The sequence below is a fragment of the Erinaceus europaeus genome, chromosome 1, assembly GCF_950295315.1.
Source record: "Erinaceus europaeus chromosome 1, mEriEur2.1, whole genome shotgun sequence".
Classification (NCBI taxonomy): Eukaryota; Metazoa; Chordata; class Mammalia; order Eulipotyphla; family Erinaceidae; genus Erinaceus; species Erinaceus europaeus.
In genome coordinates, this window is record NC_080162.1 from 82,252,579 (window position 1) to 82,266,621 (window position 14,043).

Here is a 14,043-nt window from a genome sequence, read left to right on the forward strand (position 1 = left end):
TAAGCAAGCTTCACTGCCTTGAGATTGGTGGTGTCAGTAAGTAGAGAGTGAATTAATTTGGGGGGGGGGAAATTGATATATTTGACTTTTAAGATTTATGTATTTGATTTTAATGAGAGATAGACCAGAACACTGCTCAGCTCTGGCATATGCTGGTGGCTGGGGATTAGACCAGCAACCTCTGAGTCTCAGATGTGAAAGTCTGTTGTATACCCACTGTACACCTCCTGGTGACTGATGTATTTGTTTTCTTTATTTACTTTTAATTTTGAAAGTATTTATTAACACTAGAGAGAGAGAGGGAAGAAAGAGAGAACCAGGGCATCATGCTGGCATATGCAGTGCTGGAATCAAACTAGGAACTTAAGGCTTATTAACTCATGTTCTACTCACTGCACCATGTTCCAGGCCACTTGATTTTTAATTGCCATCAGGATTATTGTTGGAGTCCAGTTGCTGCATGATGAATCTGCACTCCGGTGGCCATTTTTTACCTTTAAAAAAATTTTAATACTTATTTATTTATTCTCTTTTGTTGCCCTTGTTTTATTATTGTAGTTATTATTATTGTTATTGATGTCATCGTTGTTGGATAGGACAGAGAGAAATGGAGAGAGGAGGGGAAGATAGAGGGAGAGAAAGAAAGACACCTGTAGACCTGCTTTACCGCCTGTGAAGTGACCCCCCTGCAGGTGGGGAGCCGGGGGCTTGAACCTAGATCCTTATGCTGGTCCTTGCGCTTCACACCACCTGTGCTTAACCTGCTGCACTATTTAAAAATTTATTTATTTATTTATTTATTTATTTATTTTCCCTTTTGTTGCCCTTGTTGATTGTATTGTTGTTATAGTTATTGTTGTTGTTATTGATATCGTCATTGTTAGGACAGAGAGAAATGGAGAGAGGGGGAGAGAAAGAGAGACACCTGCAGACCTGCTTTACCGCTTGTGAAGCGACTCCCCTGCAGGTAGGGAGCCGGGGGCTCAAACCAGGATCCTTTCTCAAGTCCTTGAGCTTTGCGCCACATGCGCACCCGACTCCCTATTTTTTTTTTTTTTTATTCTTTTACAGAGGCAGAGAACAATTGAGAGGAAGGGAGAGAGAGAAGGGGAGAGAAAAGGAAACACTTGCGGCACTGCTCTGCCACTCAGGAAGATTCCCCCACGGAAGGTGGAGATCATATACTGGGTCCCTCTGCATGATAACATATGCGCTCAGCCATCACCTGTCCCTGCTGTGCTTGACTTTATAAATAGAATTATTTCATTAATAGTTTCTGATGATATTATTAGCAGGAAAGGGAATTGGGGATCTGAGACTTGGCAGAGGTCAAGAGGTAGAAGATATGGACATGAGGACTGTTTGTGAACATGTGGTTGGTTATCTGACATCTGATATTTGCCAGGGTGAGAGAAAGCATAAAGAGATGGAAAGAAATGAGGGGGGTCTGGCAGTGGCACAGCTGATTAAGTGCACATATTGCCATGCTCAAGGACCGAGGTTTGAGCCCCCACTTCCCACCCTTCACGAGCAGTAAAACAGGTCTGTAGGTATCTATCTTTCTCTCACCATTCCTATCTCCTATTTCTCTTTCAGCTTTTCTCTGTACTATCCAATAAAATAGTAAACAAAAGAAAAATTTGCCCCTGAGATTCATAGTGCTGGTTCCGAGGCCTAGCAATAATGTGTCACTTTAGAAAAAGAGTCTTATTTATTAACAAGAGAGATAGAGAACCAGAGCATCACTTTGGTATGTGCAATGAATGGACCTTTTTTCCCCTTCATTTTTCAGTAATTGAAACTTTTTATTTGTTTGTTTATTATTATATAGGGACAGAGAAATCTAGAGTTGAGAGGGGGAGGGAGAGGCACTTGTAGCCCTGCTTCACCACTTGTGAAGTCTCCACCCTACAGGTGGGGACAGGGGCTTGAACGTGGGTCCTTGTTACACTTTAATGTGAGTGACTTCATCAGGTGCTCCCATAATGAGTGGACCTTTTATAGCAAGTACATTTCTCTAGTCACTGTGTCACCTCTGAGCCACTATTTTTACATTTTTTTAATGTGATGATGTGTTATCATTAACTGCCAGATAAAGACTTGCAGACATAACAACTCTGAAGAATTATCTCCATCTCCTCCTCTAATTCTGAGTAATGGTTATTACAGTGAGACCCAGACTTAAGTACTTTTTAGAATTTCTCTAAGGAATCTAATGTACAGCTTGAGAAAGACAAAGGGAATGACCAGTAGAGAAAGGACTGTTTGAAAAACAGTAACCACAGGATCGGGTGGCAGTTCACCTGTTAGAGCACACACATTACTAGGTATGAGGACTGTGTTTGAGCCCCTGGTTACCACTTGGGAACATCTGCCATGGAGTCATACTTTCCCTCTATCCAAAAAAAAGAAAAGAAAAAAGAAAGAAAGCTGTTAGGAGTCGTAGGAATTGAGCCCTAGAAATAACTCCAGTGACCCAAAAAACAAACAAACAAACAACAACAACAAAAAAACCCACAATCAAACAAAAACCAGGCAACAGAGATTGTGATCTAGAGGGGAAAAATACATAAATGACTCCAGGAGCCTAATAAATTACTTTTCTTTCTTACAAAGAAACAAAAGAGAATGGCCATGTCAAGTCACCAGGAAGTTATTAGGTAGAGAATAATAGTAACAGTAGGACGAGTAATCTAAGTAACAATTGTAATAAGTTCTGTCTGGTAGCTAGCACTACATAAAGTGACCACTTTATGTATCTAAGTGCATTCAGTCCTCAAAAGGCCCAGTGTAGTCTATGCTGTTATTATCCTCATTTTTTAAATATATTTTTCATGTCATAGAGCTTTATTTATTTCTTTTTAATTTTTTTTATTTATAAAAAGGAAACTGACTAAACCATAGGATAAGAGGGGCATAATTCCCACCACCAGAAATCTGTATCCCATCCCCTCTCCTAATAGCTTTCTTATTCTTCAACCCTCTGGGAGTATGGACCCAAGGTCATTGTGGGATGCAGAAGGTGGAAGGTCTGGCTTCTGTAATTGCTTCCCCACTGAACATGGACGTTGGCAGGTCGATCCATACTTGCAGCCTGTCTCTATCTTTTCCTAGTGGTGAAGGGCTCTGGGGAAGCAGAGCTCCAGGACACATTGGTGAGGTTGTCTGTCCAGAGAAGTCTGGTCGGCATTATGCTAGCATCTGGAATCTGGTGGTTGACAAGAGTGTTAACATACAAAGACCAAACAAATTGTTGACCAATCATGGACCTAAAGGCTAGAATAGTGCAGATGAAGAGTGGGGGGGGGGGAGGTCTTCCATTTTGTAGATAGCTAGTAGGCATATTTTAGTTATATTCCAAAGGGCCTGTGGCTATACTAGTTTTTTTTTTTCTTTTTTCCCCTGAGCCTGAAATCTCATATGCAGGTGGATCCAAGATACTGTCTGGGGAGATGATGTCATGGCTGGAAAAATGACCAGAAAGCTGGATCAGGGAATAGAGTAGCTCCCTAATATGGGAAAGGTGTATAAATAATGTTGATTATAAACCCCATAGATTTGATGTGATCTGATGATTTTATGTGAATGTCTCAAACTTTTTAAAGCACAGACTGAATCTTTTTAATACATAGGCTGTCTTTGGTATGTTGACTCTCTTAAAAGCTTAGACCAGGGAGAACAGAAGCAATTGGTGGCACAGTTATATACAATAATGTCAAAGGACATAAATTATGGTGATGTTGGGTATTATACAGCAAATCCTAACAAAAGGATTTTTCTTTTTCTTCCTTTTTTGGATTTATTTTCCTTTATTGGGGGGATTAATGTTTTACATTTGACAGTAAATACAGTAGTTTGTACATGCATACCATTTCTCACTTTTCCACATGACAATACAACCCCCACTAGGTCCTCTGTCACCCTTTTCCAGGACCTGTACTCTCCCCCCACCCCACACCCCAGAGTCTTTTACTTTGGTACAATACACCAGACAAAGGGATTTTTCAAAGTTAATCCAATTTCCAAATAATGTGATTATAGCAATAACTATCTATTGTCTTCTTAAACCCTGAGACAGCAGGAACCTCCCACTTCCTCTGTAGAGCTTATATTTCCCCAGTCCTGGAACCTTTCCTGCATTCTTCTCTCAATTCATACCAAATGATATTGCATCTGCTGATCCCAACCTGATCAATGCAATGAGTACCACCTCAGCATGCTTCACTTCAGACTGTGTCTAGAGACTTCAGGTGTGGAATGACAACCCTTCACCCTCATTACTCTGGTGAGACCTTTCCTTTCATAGTATTCTCTAATTCCATTCTAGGTGGTTCACTTCCTAACAAAGTCCCAAAACCCAGATATAGACCAGGTCCTGTGAGACAGAACAGATGTTCACATGTATCCATAAATGAGGGCCAAATATGTACCTGAAAGCAAAGTACATAATAGGCTGCAGTCAGTATAAAGTTCATCATGAAATAGTGTCTACTTAGACTTAGATACCCTCCTCACCTACTTCCTATTACAGTTCTCTCACTCACTCCAAAGCTAACCTTAGCAAAGCAAGGACTGCAAAAGCTGAATAAGGGCAAGAGACTGTCATACTTTAACCATGACTCTTTAGTCATTATCAGTCCACCCCATCAGCTGGGGCCCTATTCAGGGAGTCCTGAGATTCCCAAACAGATAAGATGGGCCTAGATCTCAAATAAATCCCTCTCTCCATTGTTACTGGTCATCTCTATCAGGAACAACACAATAGACCCCCTTTGTGGGCCCCCATAGGACCTTGCCCTCAACTTGGATCAACAGCAGTAGAGAATGTTCCCCATCCTCCGAAGGGAGGATGGACAACATACTCTATGCTACACCTGAGGAAGATGGGTCGATATTGGGGCAGCTTGGAATGTTCCTACTCATGACCACAGAATGTGAGCTCAGATCTAGAGGGATGCAGAGGTCACATAGGCTCCTAAGCTGAATATGGGCCCCAGATCATATTAACCTCATTTTATAGTTGAGGTTCCTGTAGACTATAATGAGGTAGCAGAATATAGAACAGAGGTAAGAGGTCACTTGGGTTGATATTAGTTTGTTTAGGACTTAAATCTGTATGATTGTTTAGGATAAACTCTACCATGATAACAAAGAACCTGCCAATCTCAGTGGTTTAAAAATACAAATGTTTATTCCTTACTAATACTGTGTGGTTATCTTGGGTTGATGACTCAAGATATGGGCTGCTCAGCATCGTTACTGGGACCTAGCTCTTCCCTGGGCTTGAGGATCTTGTGGTGGATGACAGAATCATGAGGTGCTCACAACTCATTGGTCAACATAAGTGACATGGCCAGGCCTGATAGCAATAGAGTGGTAGTGTATTTAACCCTCCCTCCCACAGGGATGGGTAGCAGATATTTGGGTCAATTATATAATACAGAACAAGGACCTGGTCATTTGCCTGAGTGATGCTTAACTGTCAGGCAACAAACAGATCTGCTTTGGCAGACTTTAGGGTTTTCTGTCAACATAAATATACATAATAACATAAATAAAAATTATCTCTTTGCATGGGTGTTTGGGGTTCCTTAGGATATATCCTCAGGAGAGGAATTGCAGGGTCATAGGTTAGGTCCATTTCTAGCCTTCTGGGAGTTCTCCAGACTGCTCTCCACAGGAATTGGACCAATTTACATCCCTACCCACGGTGCAAAAGGGTTCCTTTACCCTTACAACCTCTCCAGCAGTTTTTGTTATAAAAATAGATAGGGAAATAGAATTGAGAACCCAGGAGTAGGCCTCCACACCTCTGGATATCTAATTTTTGACAGAGTCCCAAAATATTAAAAGGAGAAAGGGGTTTCTTTGACAAATAGTGTTGAGAATATTAAGGTGAAGCATGATGAAGGATGAAACTGAACCACTTCATCTTACCACACACAGAAATAAATTTCAGATGCATCAAGGATTTGGATGTTAAACGAGAAACCATAAAATATTTAGAAGAAAACATTGGCAGAACTCTTTTTGATCTAAGTTTTAAAGGTATCTTCAATGATTCAAGTCCATTTACAAGGAAAAAAACCAAACAAACAATGAGATAATACCAAATTGAGAATCTTTCTTTCTTTTTTTAAATTTTAAGATTGATTTTAGGGCTGGGATAGATTGCATAATGATTATGCAAAGAGACTTGCATTCCTGAGTTTCCAAAGTCCCAGGTTCAATCCCCCACACCACCATAAACCAGAGTTGAGCAGTGCTCTGGCTATAAAAATAAGAATGATTTTAATGTTTAAATATTTAATAGGTTTAATAGGTTCTAAAAAGTTTTTTTTTAGAATTCAGAAGGCACAAAAGAACGTAAAAATGTTTTCCTTTTTGCCCTACCTTCTGATAGTCATTTCATTTATGTAAATGGTATAATTTTCTTAGAGTAAATTTCTTTCTTTTTAAAAAGATTATTTTTGGGGAGTCAGGCGGTAGCACAGTGGGTAAAGCGCACGTGGCGCAAAGCGCAAGGACTGGCTTAAGGATCCTAGTTCGAGCCCCCAGCTCCCCACCTGCAGGAGTTGCTTCACAAGTGGTGAAGCAGGTCTGCAGGTGTCTATCTTTCTCTCCCCCTCTCTGTCTTCCTCTCCTCTTTCCATTTCTCTCTGTCCTATCCAACAACAAATATAACAACAACAAAAAACAAAAAAACGAAGGCAACAAAAGGGAATAAGTAAATAAATATTTAGAAAAAAGATTACTTTTTTAATGAGAGAGGGTTCTGCTCAGCTCTGGCTTATGGTAGTACTGGGGACTAAACCTGGGACCTCAGAGACTCAGGCATGAAAGTCTACTGTATAGCCACTATGCTGTCTCCTCAACCCCATAGAGCCAGTTTCTTATTACACTTACAGGGAAATGTTTATTTATATTTCTTCCTTTAAAAATGTGAGTGGTAGCTATCTCTTAGCACACTTTTTTTGTTTTAACTTAATGTGTTATTTTTGAAGTTGTACAGATTCTGATTCCCATTTGATATACATTAAGGCTGTTTCTAGTTTTGTATTATCAAGATAGCAATACACTGCTTTTCCTTTCATATCATTTTGCATATTTATAGGATATACAGTAGTTACAGAGTTGCTTGGACAAAGTGAATATACATAAAAAATTTTATTGCTTTTAAGGAGTCATTTTACTATAAGCACCCAGCTTCCCTTCTCTGAGATAGTCAATTTGCAGTTACTTGCGAAGCTAAATTCCAATGATAGGCTAGAAAATTGGGAAGGCTGAGGAACTAAAAGTCATTGTAAAGATGTAGAGCAACTTATTCTCAACAGATTGTTTTGCTAGGCTTACATGATATCGTCCCTTAGAAAAGTACAGCATACTATAGCAACAAACACCGATTTGATGAACCTAGATGATATTTTTTATTAAAGTTTTGGCAAAACCAAGTTCTTTACCATAATTTTTAAATTGTACTGTTTTTCGTCATTTTCTACCTGCTTCTTTTTCTTTTTTCTTTTTCTGTTTGTCTTCATGGATTCTTCATTTCTCTGGGCTCAGATAAAGAGACAACAACAGTGTGTGTGTGTGTGTGTGTGTGTGTGTGTGTGTGTGTGTGTGTGTGTGTGTCTGTGTGTGTGAGAGTAAAATACCACAGCACCTAAGTTTTCTCCAATGTAGTGGGGCTGAGGCTTGAACTTGAGTCACATGCGTGGCAAAAAGCTATCCCAAGTGAGCTACTTTGCTGGCTATTTGTGGAGTTCCTCCTCTATTCATAACTAGAAGGCCAGGTTTGGTGACCCTTAAAACAGGAGAGAACTAAGATGAAACTCAACAGTCTCCTCCATGACATCTACTGCCTCTTGGTGTCAACACTATACCTGCTTTTGCAGCATCTAATCCCTGTCATCAGTCTTTACATGTAGTGGATGTCTGAATCACAGGTGTGTCGAGGAGGCTGGCTTCCTGGGCATGTTGTTCATTATTATGGAAATTAATTTTCTTTCCCTTAACACTACTACTAAGAGATTTACTATGAGATTGAGTGTTTTATTTTGGATAGTAGAGTTGTGTCATGGCTATGTATCAGAGCTGTGATTTGTTAAGATTAAATCCCAGCTCTTAAGATTTTTATCAGTGTGCTTGGACAAGTTACGTGACCTCTTGGCTTCCTCATTTCTAAATTGTTGATGATGCAATTACTTTTCTTATAAGATTTGTTGTGAGGATTAAATGGGGTTATACTTGGAAGGAGCTCAGCATAGTTCCTGGGATTTAATAATTTAAGATGGCAAATATTTTGCATCACTTCAAATTTTTGCCCAGTTTTTTGTTTTTTTAAATTTGATAGGACACAGAGAACTTGAGAGGGGAGGGAGAGATAGAGAGATAGACACCTGTAGCACCACTTTACCGCTTGTGAAGCTTTCTCCCCTGCACGTGGGGGCCAGGAACTTGAACCTGGGTCCTTGTGCCTGGTGACATGTGCCCTGAACTGGGTGCGCCACTGCCGATCCCTGATTTTAGCATTCAGCATACAGGTGTTGAGTCCAAATCTGTAGAATATTGCATTTTAATGAACTCCCCATATGCAATTATCTATTTTCTACCAGAGTACTGCTCAGCTCTGGCTTATGTGGCACAGAGAATTGAACCTGGGACTTGAAACCTCTGGCATGAGAGTCTCTTTGCATAACCATTAAGCTAAGCTAACTGCTCTGCCATTCTTTATTTTGATTGATGCATTTGTTAATGAGATAGGGGGAAAGAGAATCAGAGCATCATTCATATCCACTAGGATATGAACCATCTGTTACTTTTCTCAGTAGTTCTTCAGGCAGTATGGGGTGATTTGGGGGAAGGGAGGAGGTTGTTGAGAAGAATTGTCAAATATATACTCAGATGTAGTTTTCTTTGCAGTACCTTGCAGAAGCCGGCTGGACAGCTGAAGGAAGAGTCATAGGAGTGACCCAGCCTCGAAGAGTGGCTGCTGTTACAGTGAGTTTCTTTATTGTATCACAGAGATTCAATCTGTATTTTCTCTTTTACTGGCCTCTTTTGTTTTCATTGTTTCCTAGAAATTCTAAGTGAATATGACATTACTGCTTAAGAATTTCTTTCTTGAGGTCTGGAAGGTGGCTCAGTATTATTGCACAGGACTTAGAAGAAGAAGGTCCTGAGTTTAGTCCTTGACCACCCCACATAGGTGAGACTGATGTTCTTGTGCTCTCTCCATAAATAGAACAATCTTTAGAAAAGAGTTTAATTTTTTTTTTTCTACCAGAGCACTGCTCAGCTTTGGTTTATCGTGGTGTGGGGGGGTTGAACCTGGGACTTTAGAGCTTTAGATGTGCAAGTCTCTTTGCATAACCATTATGCTATCTACCCCCCAAAAGCATTTAATATTACAGCTTAAAAGAGATATATGATATAACTTAAAAAAACTGATACCTGTATATTATGAAATCATTTTTGAGATCACTTTATGTGGAAATAGTGGTTTACAAGGCTGTTGTCACAGTGTACAGTCTCATGTCTCCCCATGATGTCAGCATACCATACCCTTCCCCAGCTTGACTAATTCCCTTCCATAAAGATTTTTTTAAATTTTATATTAAAAATATTTATTTTAATGAGGGAGATATAGACAGTACTGCTCAGCTTTGGCTTGTGGTGCGAGGATTGAACCTGGGACCTCAGAGCCACAGGAGGCATGAAAGCTTTTGCATAGTCATTAGGGTGTCTTCCCAGCTGGATTTCTTTTTCCTGTCTCCAGGGCTTCAGGATAACTTCTTCAGATAGAAAGGCAAATAGTCTGAGAGATGAGAGAGAGAGAGAGAGAAAGGGAGAGAGACGCCACAACACTGAAACACTCAAGCTTCCTCTAGTGTGCTGGGGGCTGTGTACATGAGCAATACACTATACAAATAAGCTATTTTGCCAGCCCCTGTGAAATTTTAAGTAGTTCTAAGTATAGAGAAAGTCAAAACAACAGGAAAAAAATTAAAATACTTAACATTTTAACCACCCAACAAAAGCATTGTGCATATTTATGGACATCATTTCTAAGTTTCTGTTATGTTTGCATGAAGATAACTGGTTGGGTGAGTGGGTAGGAATAATTTCATAAAAATAACACTACTGTTGGATATATTTACTTTTTTTTTTTTCCTCCAGGGTTATTGCTGGGCTCGGTGCCTGCACCATGAATCCACCGCTCCTGGAGGCCATTTTTCCCCCTTTTTGTTGCCCTAGTTGTTGCAGCCTCATAGTGGTTATTATTGCCATTGTTGACGTTGCTTTGTTGTTGGATAGGACAGAGAGAAATGGAGAGAGGAGGGGAAGACAGAGAGAGAGGGGAGAGAAAGATAGACACCTGCAGACCTGCTTCACCACTTGTGAAGCGACTCCCCTGCAGGTGGGGAGCCGGGGGCTCGAACCGGGATCCTTATGCCGGTCCCTGCGCTTTGCGCCACGTGCGCTTAACCCACTGCGCCACCGCCCAACTCCCGGATATATTTACTTTTGCTGAATTTTATGAAAGAGGAAACTGAAGTGAAATAGTTGTAAATATTGAACTTTGGATAAATATTTATTCATCATGAAAGTTTTCTCAAATTTTTATTGTTATTATGTGAGAGACAAATTGAGAAAGAAAGAAGAGAGAGAGAAAGGACCAGAGAGCACTGCTCAATTCTGGTATAAGGTGGTGCTGAGCATTGAATCTGTAGCCACTAGGATATAAGGCATGCAAGTTGGTGTAATCACAGTCTGAGCTATCTCCTGGCTCCTAACAGAATTTTTCATTAAAATTTGAAAGCTGGGGGCAGGGCAGTAGCACAGCAGGTTAAGTGCACACAGCGAAAGCACAAGGACTGGCATAAGGATCCAGTTCGAGCTCCCAGCTCTCCCCCTGCAGGGGGTTGCTTCACAAGTGGTGAAGCAAGTCTGCAGGTGCTTTCTCTCCTCTTTGTCTTCCCCATCTCTCTCAATCAATTTTTCTCTGTCCTATCCAACAACAACAACAGCTATAGCAATAACAACAATAACAACCAAAACAAGGGCAACAAAATGGAGAAAATAGCCTCCAGGAGCAGTGGATTCATAGTGCCCAAGCCCTAGTGATAACACTGGAGGCAAAATAAATAAATTAAATTTATTTTATTTTATTTTAATTTGAAAGCTTTAAGAAATAAAAGATCACGTGGTCCAGGAGGTGGCACAGTGATGGGGCTTTGGACTCTCAAGCATGAGGTCCTCGGTTTGATCCCTGGCAGCACATGTGCCAGAGTGATGTCTGGTTCTTTATCCTCCTATCTTTCTTGTAAATAAATAAAATCTTAAAAAAAAAAAAAGAAGAAGATCACAAAGGGCTATAAGATGTTATTGTTTCTTGTTATAAGGAAGAATGAATTAGCATACTTAATCCTTATACTTTTCCTTCCCCATTTTCTTTATTTTTTTTTAAATTTTATTTATTTATTTATAAAAGACATTAACAAAACCATAGGATAAAAGGGGTACAACTCCACACAGTTCCCACCACCAGATCTCTGTATCCCATCCCCTCCCCTGATAGCTTTCCTATTCTTGATCCCTCTGGGAGTATGGACCCGAGGTCATTGTGGGATGCAGAAGGTGGAAGGTCTGGCTTCTGTAATTGCTTCCCCGCTGAACATGGGTGTTGACTGGTCGATCCATACTCCCAGTCTGCCTCTCTCTTTTCCTAGTGGAGAATGGCTCTGGGGAATTGGGGTTCCAGGATACATTGGTGGGGTTGTCTGTCCAGGGAAGTCTGGTCAGCATCATGCTAGCATCTGGAACCTGGTGGCTGAAAAGAGAGTTAACATACAAAGCCAAACAAATGGTTCACCAGTCATAGACCTAAATACTGGAATAGTGCAAATGAAGAGTTGGGGGGTCCTCCATTTTGTTGATAGCTAGAAGGCATATTTTAGTTATATTTCAAAGGGCCTGTAGCTATACTAGCTTTTTAATTTTTTTTCTCTGAGCCTGAAATCTGATATGGAGGTGGATCCAAGTTATTGTCTAGGGAAGTGATGTCATGGCTGGAAAAGGGACAGAAAGTTGGATCAAGGAAGAGAGTAGCTCCCTATTATGAGGAAAAGGTATAAATATTGTTGCCTGTAAACCCCATCGATTTGATTTGGTCTGGGGTCCATATTCAGCTTAGGAGCCTATATGACCTCTGCATCCCTCTAGACCTGAGCTCACATTCTGTGGTCATGAGTAGGAACATTCTAAGCTGCCCCAATATCGACCCATCTTCCTCAATGTAGCATAGAGTATGTTGTCTATCCTCCCTTGGGAGGATGGAACATTCTCTACCATTGTTGATCCAAGTTGAGGGCAAGGTCCTATGTGGGGCCCAAAAAGGTGTCTATTGTGTTGTTCCCGATAGAGATGACTGGTAACAATGGAGAGAGGGATTTATTTGAGGTCTAGGCCCATCATGTCTGTTTGGGAATCTCAGGACTCCCCGAATAGGGCCCCAGCTGATGGAGTGGACTGATAGTGACTAAAGAGTCATGGTTAAAGTCTGCCAGTCTCTTGCCCTTATTTAGCTTTTGCAGTCCTTGCTTTGCTAAGGTTAGCTTTGGAGTGAGTGAGAGAACTGTAATAGGAAGTAGGTGAGGAGGGTATCTAAGTCTAATTAGACACTCTCATTAGGAACTTTATACTGACTGCAGCCTATTATGTACTTTGCTTTCAGGTATATATATTTAGCCCTAGTTTATGGATACATGCAAATATATATATACATGTGCTCTATCTCACAGAACCTGGTCTATATCTAGGTTTGGGGACTTGTTAGGAAGTGAACCACCTGGAATGGAATTAGACAATACTATGAAAGGAAAGGTCTCACCCGAGTAATGAAGCTGAAGGGTTGTCATTCCACACGTGAAGTCTCTGGACACAGTCTGAAGTGAAGCATGCTGAGGTGGCACTTGTTGTAGTGATTAGGTTGGGATCAGCAGATGCAATATCATTTGGTATGAATTGAGAGAAGCATGCAGAAAAGTGTGCCCCACCCTAGAGGTTCCAGGACTGGGGTAAATATAGGCTCTATAGTGGAAATGTGAAGTTTCTGCTGTCTTAGGGTTCAAGAAGACAATAGATAGTTATTGTTATAATCTCATTATTTGGTAATTAGGTTTACTTTGAAAAATCCCTTTGTTAGGATTTGCTATATAATACCCAACATCACCTTAATTTATGTCCTTTGACATTATTTGTATATAGCTGTGCCATTGGTTGCTTCTGTTCTCCCTGGTCTAGGCTTTTTAGAGAGTCAGCATATCAAAGACTCAGCCTATGTATTAAAAAGACTCAGTCTGTGCTTTAGAAAGTTTGAGACACACAATCAGTTTTTCCCCTCTCATATTAATTAGTGATTTATATGACTACAAATTAATAGGAGTGTACATAAACAACAATCCCACCACCAAAAGACTGTGACCCATCCCACCCCCCCACCCCGCACCCCTTACCCCCCGCCGCCCTGGGAAGCCAAATAATTCACCCTCCTCCTCACCCCAGGGTTTTCACTTTGGTGCCATACTCAAGATTTAGTCAAATCCTGCTTTTAGTTTCCCTTTCTGTTCTTGATGAGTGGGATCATCCCATACTCATCTTTATCTTTCTGACTTAGCCCACTTAACATAATTCATTCTAGCTCTGTCTAAGATGGATCAGAGAAGGTGGGTTCATTGTTCTTAATAGCTGCGTAGTATTCCATGGTGTATATATATCACAGCTTTCTCAGCCACTCATCTGCTGTTGGGCACCTGGGTTCCTTCCAGGTTTTAGTTATTATGAATTGTGCTGCTGTGAACATAGATGTACACATATCTTTTTGGTTGGGTGTTATGGAGTCCTTCGGTATATCCCCAGGAGAGTAATTACTGGGTCATATGGAAGGTCGATGTCTAGCCTTGTGAGAGTTCTCCAAACTGCTCTCCACAGAGATTGGACCAACAACTTACATTCCCACCAGCAGTGTAGAAGGGTTCCTCT

At 40.6% G+C, this 14,043-nt stretch overlaps 1 protein-coding gene across 2 annotated transcripts in view; it reads left to right on the plus strand.

Moving 5' to 3' along the window:
- Window positions 1-14,043, plus strand: part of DHX35 (DEAH-box helicase 35) — a 94,035-nt gene that overhangs the window by 13,493 nt on the left and 66,499 nt on the right. For both annotated transcript variants that reach the window (XR_009549518.1, XM_007521642.3), the window contains exon 4: window positions 8,923-9,000. Coding sequence is in view for 1 of the 2 variants with exons in the window: in XM_007521642.3 (XP_007521704.2) it covers window positions 8,923-9,000 (78 nt within the window). In the remaining variant the exon portion in view is untranslated. The remainder of the gene's footprint in view (window positions 1-8,922; window positions 9,001-14,043) is intronic.